General features: G+C 36.2%; 1 protein-coding gene across 1 annotated transcript; it reads left to right on the top strand.

Annotated features, from left to right (window-relative positions):
* Nucleotides 1-827: 827 nt before the first annotated feature.
* fam174c (family with sequence similarity 174 member C) lies at nucleotides 828-7819 on the top strand. Its single transcript, XM_007574807.2, has 3 exons — nucleotides 828-1505; nucleotides 6348-6470; nucleotides 7316-7819. The coding sequence occupies exons 1-3, from the start codon at nucleotides 1207-1209 to the stop codon at nucleotides 7317-7319; spliced, it is 426 nt and encodes a 141-aa protein (XP_007574869.1). The 5' UTR covers nucleotides 828-1206; the 3' UTR covers nucleotides 7320-7819.
* Nucleotides 7820-8795: the final 976 nt, after the last annotated feature.

Consider the following 8795-nt stretch of genomic DNA (forward strand, 5'->3'; position numbering starts at 1 on the left):
AGTTAAAAAGTTTATTTTTATTTTCTATTTTTGGAGGTTTTGTTCTTACAAAATGTTTTAATTTCCGTTTTTAATTTGTTGTTTCTGGTAATAAAAGCAACAACAGCTCAAGTGAAATTTGTTGCAATAGGACTGAAACGATTAATTGTGATTAATCAATTATAGTCAATCATTAACTGGAGTATGCTGACTCGAAAAAAGGGTAATTTGCTGAAAGAACAAAATATTCAGATTTTACATTAAATTGTACAAAAAATATATTCATTTTACATTTAAGGGAAAAAAATGTTGGTTTCACATGACAAATATTATTATTACGTAGTATTGCTACTCTTACTTGTGTATACTGTGAGTAACTTAAATGAAGAACAAACATGCTTTAACCAAAAATACACAAACAGCTAACTGCTGTATATGTTAAAATTAGGCTTCTTGTTTCTAGACCAGCTCTGTTCTAATTTTATTTTCTACTTGCTGAGCCTGTTGTGCCAGTAAGATTCAATAAACACTGTATATTGTCACAGAAAGTACTTTATAATGTTCTAACATAGTTACACATTACCTATTATATGTATTATTTTTATGTTAGCTGGTTGAAAAATAATTATTTGGAAAAGTGTTTCTTGTGCCATAATAGGTTAATTTGTACTTATTTGTAGTAATTTGTATATTTTACTCCTCAGAATGCCAGAATTTGAACAGAACTTCATACTTTTGTTTGTCTAAACACATAATTTTAAAATATTAGGTCAGACTTTTTGCTCAGTTACTCAGTACTTTAGATGTTTTCCTTTCTCCAAATACTTTTTTACTCTAGCTTGAGTAATTCTTACTTTAGTAAAAATATTTAAAGTAGATATATATATACTTGAGCTAGACTGTCCAACTCTGTTTATTCATTTATCCGTTCAGTTATTCATTGTTTTACTTTGTTTTTTGGTATTTTCCGGTATTTGTTTAACGGTCAAATATTAAACTTCCGAGCTGCCGTGAACGCAGCTCCCTCCACGTTGTCTCTGACGTCAGCCGTGTGGGGGCGTGGACTTCCTGGTTGGGATTTTACTTTTCTTGTCAACAAAAGCTGTGACGGAGTTTCTGCAGTTAAAGCGACGTGTATATGAGGAAAACTTCGGCTCTGTTCCGGTACCGGTTCTAGGATCCGAACCGTTTTTTACCTTCGGTGTCGAACTCCTCTTAGATGTGAAGATGAGTTTCTGGAGAGTTTTCTCGGTGGTGATCGTGTCCACATGCTGGCTGCTGGTTCTGTCCAAAGATGAGGTGGCGGCGGGTACTGCCCCCACAACACCCGCCGCCACCGGCCCCACGACGGTCAAGCCCGCCGTGTCGAACTCCAGCCGGGCCAACAGCACGCTGAGCGGCAGCGGAAGCACCAAGAAGGTCGGGTTCAACCTCGGGGCTGACAGCTCCATGATCCAGCGGGCCCTGTACGTCCTCATCGGCATCACCATCATCGGAGTCCTCTACTTCCTGATCCGAGCCGTGCGGTGAGAACCACACAAATCCGCTGAACCCGGATTTATTACAAAGTTTGGTTTATAACAAGAACTTAACGTGAAAAAAGCTTTAAAAGTATTAGTTTTTAAAACAAAGAAAACAAATAACCGGCAGGACAAGAGAAAACGTGCATACATAGAAGCAAAAAATAATTAGCTGTTTATAATGGAGTAGGAAGAAGTGAACATGTATTTATCTCAACGTAATAAAATATGTCACTTACCAACTCAGTAATTATCAGAAATTGGTCATTAAAACACATATTACATAAAACATTACAAACTGACTCATAACAGGACCAGAAAATTTACTGACCCGCAGCAATAATAGTAATAAAAATTACAAACAACAACCAGACATACAGCAACAGAATAACTGTCAACTCCTTTCCACTATAATATACTTCATAATTTGTCTTATATGTATAACAAATTAAACAAACTAATTATGATAATAATAAAATAACAATAATAATCTTCTAATAATAGTAATAAAACAACAGAAGGAAGGAAGAAACTCATTATCATACATATTTGTGTTAATTCCCTTCTTCCCTGTATAATGTGAGTAAGATAGTTTTGTGTTACACTGGTTGATGTTTTGACATTGTTTTAGCTCCATATTCAGTCTGTCCCATTGTTTGACTCCAGTAGTTTTTTGTTCACTTGTTTTTCTCAAAAAGAGAATTGAAATTCAGAAAATATTTTCAAATGTTACACAACAGAGTACACAACAATCATTTTTGTTTAATGGGATTATAGACATAAAAATGTGTTAAAACTGCTAGAAGAAATGGATTTAATCAGGAAAAAACTTAGTTATCAGGACCTGATATTCTAGACAGAGAAGTTTTTTTTTTTAGCTTAAATCCAAAATATTAAATATTTCTTGTACCATTTTGGTTTAATTACAGCTCTGTTATTCTTTCAGTAAATGGCCTTTTTTAGAGTCTGTATACTCTGGTTAATTATTAATTAATAACTAAATTAGTTTGCAATTAATTTAACAATTGATAAATCATGATTAATCAGTGTTAAACACATTTAAAAGTTCTTAACACTGAATTTAGAGTCTTTTTATATAAACAGTAATAATAACACTGATATTACGATATATTTTTGCAATTTATTGTGCGATGAATTTCCGAGTCAAACTTGAGAGGATTTATCTGACAGCTGATGTTTGAGACGTTTAATAAACAGACGAGTCGACCAGATTTTTTTATTAATAAATACTGACACCATGTATGGAGAGCTGTTGGTGCTAAAAGTGTCCCTACAGGACCAGATTTTTTTATTAATAAATACTCACACCATTTATGGAGAGCTGTTGGTGCTAAAAGTGTCCCTGCAGGCTGCTGAATGGTGGGGTGTACTTAGTTTTTCACACAGCGTTTCTATGTCGACCTAATCTTTCTTTAGAAAATAATATGGAGATAAAAACCAGCTGTAAAATCTGGTTTTACAGCTGGAAGAGTAAAAACCTCCCAATAAGAAAAAAATGAATATTCATATAAAATAATATAAAAACTGATCGTAAAACAGCTGAACAACATTTTAACCGTCTGGTGTGGAGTAACGATCGCTGACCTGATGAAGGAATGTGTTTATGACCATCTGAACCCCTTGGTCCGTCCTCATCGCCGGTTGTTCATGGCAACCAGCTGACAGCCGTCCGAGTCACGAGTTGCTTCCTGCTCCGGGTCGATTCACGCTCATTTAGCTCAATTTTCCTGACTGTGAATCAATGTTGACCTAGTTCAGCTCCAGAAAGCAGAACTTCACAGGTTGACTTCTCTGAGGCATTGCTGCATTACTGCCTGGCACAGGAAAAGTCACTAGTGACCGCAACGCTGGAAACTTTCTTATTTTAACGATGATTTAGATTCAGTAAGTTGTGCAGCTTTTGTTGAAACTTGAACTACAGATTATTTTAGTAATCGATTATTCAGTCGATTAACTGATTATTTGGACTATTAATTGATTAATCGTTCAAAGAAATTGTCAACCTCTGCAGTTTTTTCATTTAGCAACATAAGACTTTGCATAAGAAATGCATAAAAAATACGAATAAACAATTCAAATCCTTTTTTAAATAAAAATATTTTCTAAAATTGAATATTTTAGTTATGCTTGTTAATTAATTTTTGCATCAACTGATTAATAATTGGATAGCAAATATTCTGTTGTTTTTTTTGTTTACAGAATCTGAACCAGATGCAGATGAAACGTTTAAGCTGAACTCACTAGAGGAGCTCAGTGTAGAACGTGTTTAAAACAAAAGGTTTTTATCTTAAATCCAAAGTGTTTTTCATCAAGCGATTAATCTTTTCAGTTGAAACATTTCTGTAGATTCTGTAGGATGTGAGGGAGAGTGAAACTTTCACCAGAGAACAGGAAGGCTGAATGTTTTGCCTGTTTTTTCCGGTTTTTCAGTCTCGATCGGATCAGAAACCTCCGACGTCCCACACGCATTTCTGAACTTATTTCCATTTTGGTCTCATCAGAACTTTCTTCCCACAACATGTTTTTGGCAAAATCTAGTCCAGCCTTGATTTGAGTTTTCTTCTATTGTTGATATTTCTGTCAGTTTGTCTTCATCAGAAAATCAGTTCATCCTTTTAGTTTCTGTTTCAAATGTCATTTATGAGGCACTTTCCATACAAAGTGATTTACTGAAAGAAAGATGGACGTTTAATCACAAAACAACCTGATCAGAACGATCAGATCAAGTAAATGAAACAATTAGGAAATATAAAGGAGGTTTGTCATGTAGATCAGATTAGTGAGGAAACTAAGACGCCGTATCATTTAGATAGAAATAAGAAAAGAGAAACACATTTCAGAAGTTTTCTAAACAAAACATGGAAATTTCAGAGTTTCAGATATCGAACAGTTTTGACTTTCCAAGCTCAGAAATTATTTTAAAAATTTCTGAGTTTTTACGACTAAGTTTTCAAATTGAGACATTTCCAAGTGTTTTCTGGAAAATTAATCTCAAAGTTTCTGAAATTTGCTCTTCTGTTTTTTCATGCCATCATAAACACTTGAACAAGTTGAGATCAAACCTGAGCTTAAATCAAGTTAAAATCTAGAATACTTTATTGTCAGGTATGTTAGCAGGAATCTGGTTTTCATCTCTTTATTTTTCTCCGGGTTTTGGTTCCGTCCCGGTTCTGGTCCGTCTGATCTGGACCTGGGCTCAGATGTGTTTCTGAAGGTTCTGGTCCCGGCCCGGTTCCTCTGCCCTAACCTGTCCTCTGGACGGCGTCCGTGGAGACGTGTCCGTCCTGTCGGGTCTCTCTCTGGATCAGTGACCACTCTGTAGCACTTACTGTGCTGCATTCACTGATCAGGAAAAAGGTTGGGTTTTTGAGTTTCTGAACAAATGTTTGCAAAAATGTGGAAAAATAAAGATCAGTTTTCACATTTATGACATTTTGGAGTCTGGTTTTACAGCAGAAACTCAGCCGAGAGGCAATATTAAAAATAAGTGTAAAAAGCCAGATAGTTTTTACACTAAGACAAAGTCCCAAAACTTCTGTTCCCAAAATCAGATTGCTAATCCCAAATTAGCTTCAGTTCTTTTATTTTTTATTCAACAACTCTGCAAAGGGAGAAATCAGGCGTCAGAGCTTCATGCAACATTTCTACAGTAATTATACATCAGAATCAAAATAATCAGAATTCCTTTACTGTGCAAGAAAACACAACAAAATAAAAAAATAGCAACTCTCAAATCAATTAGATGGCAGTTCTTTTAATAATCAGATTAATCTGGTTAGTCGCCTCGGCCGATATGCAGCGTCACATCCTGAGTTTCTACATTTCTCTCTTGCTCTCGATGAAGGCGGACGCTTTTTCCCTCTGCTCCCTCCCTGCCCTGCTTGCTCTGTTTTTTCTCTTTTTCTATATTTTTGGAGACTTTCTTTGCACGTCCGACAAATCTACAAATTATGGATCTGGTCTACCGATCTCTCAATGCAATTGATCAAATTTTCGACGAGAAGTCTGGGCACAGGAGAGCCCTCTTGTCCTGTGGGGACACACCCAGCGGGATTCACCCTGGATTTATTCATGATAACAGAATTTCTGCTGTTTGGAGCTTGTGGATTCCTGTATTATCGACAAATTTGTGACAGTCTTGGCCGAACTAGCGAACACTCAGACTGTTGGTGTGAACAGAGATGCAGGTTGGATGTGAGTCTTGCTGAGACTCGCAGCCCAGCTGAGGACTCTAAAACTCACTAGCCGGATGGAATCGATCCTGGAGAAGTTGCTAGTTTCAGCTCAGTGGAACGACCAAACTAATTTGGATGATTGGGAACTGAAATATGTCAGAGAGACTTTAGGGAAGATTGAAATTTATAATCTTCCTGACCTAAGACGTTCTGTTTCTGAATTGGCTTTCCCCGTGTGGCCTTGGAAGGGCTACATATTTCCAGTCGCCTTGAAGATATGTAAACATAACGCTCCTTCGCTCCTCACCCCCTCCTGTATCCATGCAGCTGTGGAGCTGAGCGCTCCCAGGACATTCCTCAATAACAACACTTCTATCGGACTTCTGCCAGGAGGCTGAGCAACGTGGTTTCATTGCCCTGTGATGTCACTGCCTTCCCTCAGGTCTTTGTTTTACCCTTTGTTTTGTCTGAATGTTGCCATTTGCCCTAATGTGTCCTTTCCTCTGTTTTGTTTCATTTTCTTCGTTTTTCCTTTGGTCTGTTATTTTGTTTGTATTTCCTTTTAATTCATGTAAAGCACTGTGAATTGCCTTGTTGCTGAAAATGTGCTATATAAATAAAATGACCTTACCTTACCCTTTGACCCTGCCAGCCTGAAGAAGCCGGCCCACAGGAAGAAGTACGGCCTGCTGTCCAACTACGACGACTCCGTGGAGATGGAGGCGGTGGAGAGCGAAGAGGACGACACCCTGTACGAAGCTCGCAGCCTGCGCAGGTCAGAGGTCAACACAAGGCTTCAGACGCCGCGAGAAAATAAAATCTGTAGAGCTTTTATTCTGACAGTGAGAGCAGCTGCTGCTTTGGGGATTAAACATATATTATTATTATGTTTTTATTTTATTGAGATGATGCTCATAGCTGTTCAGCTGTAATTTAATGTTGGTAACAGTGACCAGGCTGTTACACGTCAAATGAAGAGAGGTTTCTGTAATTTAGTCAGATTATTGTTATTCTGGAAGTCAGTGAAGTTAGCGCCTTTAGCAGCGTTGGCTCTTATTTCCGGTTAGCGTTTCCAAGTAGCAGCAGCTCAAACTTCAGCTTTTCTGTCCAAATTTCTCCTTTTCTTCTGTTTCATCTTCATTTCTCACCGTCGTTTTCCGTCTGTTTCATTCTGGTTCAGTCTTCAGTTTTCCTACTGGATATTTACTGCTAGGTTTGTTTAATAGTTTATTTGCAAAATTATAGATTTTGAATTCAGACTCAGAATTCATAACGTTATTTGATGGTCTTGTAAAACGATGCGACATGTTTTAAGTATTTCTGAGAAGCGCACCGGAGGATTAGAGCCGCTGAAAAACGTTTTGGACCTTTTTATCAGAATTTTAACTGTTTTTGGATCTTTAATCTCAGAAGATTAAAGTTGATTCTTTTTCTCTTCTCTATTTTCGTATCACTGATTTGTCTTAAAAGAAATAAATTTTTTGTTCTAATATTTTTCTGAAGATTAAAAGCTGTCAGTGTGTTTCCAGCTGACTGGTCAGGAAACTGATACACACACGGTGTATCAGTGGAGCTGCTGACCTTTGCCCTCAGGTTGATCAGGTCTTATCTGTTGTCCAGATGAGTTCTGCTGCGCCGGGTCGGACGGATCAGAGCCGCCGCCGCCGCCTGACCGTATTGATCCAGGACGAACTGGAAGAGGACGGGAACAGACCAAAAACTCCCAGCTGCTCGGAGAAGCAGGATAATCAATATTTTATCAATATGTTCGGAGCGCTGCTTCCTGGAGCGAGCGGACGCTTTTCCTCCTGAGGCCAAATGTTTTTCTTCTTCTCTGGATTTTCATTTACGTTATTGTGGATTCCCTGTGTTGTATGTTTGGGTTTGATTTTGTGCTTTAACTACTGGGAGCTGCCTGCAGGGAGGCGGAGGGCCAGCAGGGGGCAGCGGTGACCTGCCCTCCTGGTAGACTTTAACCCCCCTTCCTGCTCAGATCAGACACAGTGTTTGGAAACCTGTTTGTATTGATGCTGATTTTCTGACTTTGAATAAATGTCTGATTTCTATTGACTTTTTCAAAATGTTGCTTCTAATGATCTAATTTTGAATAAAATAATAACAACCACTTCTTTGATTTGAGATATTTCAACTTTTACTTTTGTTTCCTTTGTAATTGTTATCGGATTTTGTTCTTGTTTTTCATCTTATTCTGCTCATTTTTAATTTCACGTTTTTACTAATAAACATGTTAAAATAAAAAGGAAAACTTTACAGAAATAGAGGAAAAACACAAACTGATGATTTTTAAAATTGTAAGTAATTATAATGAAAAATATAAACTGTTGCACTTAAAATGTAAACTAAAATTACATGTGAAAACACTAAAATATTTTTAAAATGAGGAATTCATTTCATTTTATAAGTCAAAAGTTTTAAGGAACTTTAATGATAGTTATTGAATGTCCATATTGTCATTATTAAAAAATAAATTAGACAAATATATTCAAAAATTATCTTTAAAGTATACATTTTTTGTATCCTTTAATGTTTGTAAAAACAGCTGTTGGTTGTTTAGAAACATTTTGAATAAAAATATTTCAGCCTTTGAGTATTAAAAACACAAAAAGTCTGTTTTATCTTTGTTTTATTTATTTTTATTTCTGGATATTTTGATCCTAAAATATGCTGACGTCATTAACGGAGTTTATGGTCGGTGATGTAATTGCGCCACATTTCCAGCAGGTGTCACCAGTCGCTCAACAAACTGCAGCAAAATAAAACGGCTGATACTAACAAGGCCGATTTTAACTTAAAAACTTAAAGTACAAAATACATTAATAAATGTAGTTACAGCTTTCTGTGTTTTTCTCAGTTTCAGTTTTTTTTTTTTATTTTGTAAACTTTTATATTTTTTCTGTAAAATTGCAACTAGTTAAAGAACTCAAATAAAAATGAACTGTAGTAAATAAAAGCTTAAAACATTTACTCACTGCAACAAATTTCACTTTCAGAGAATATTTTATATTGTGTTTTACAATGTTTTTTTGTACTTTTCATTTATTAGATTTTTAAAATTATTTTAAATTGGTCAAATCTAATT

Source organism: Poecilia formosa, unplaced genomic scaffold (assembly GCF_000485575.1).
Source record: "Poecilia formosa unplaced genomic scaffold, Poecilia_formosa-5.1.2 Scaffold361, whole genome shotgun sequence".
Lineage (NCBI taxonomy): Eukaryota > Metazoa > Chordata > Actinopteri > Cyprinodontiformes > Poeciliidae > Poecilia > Poecilia formosa.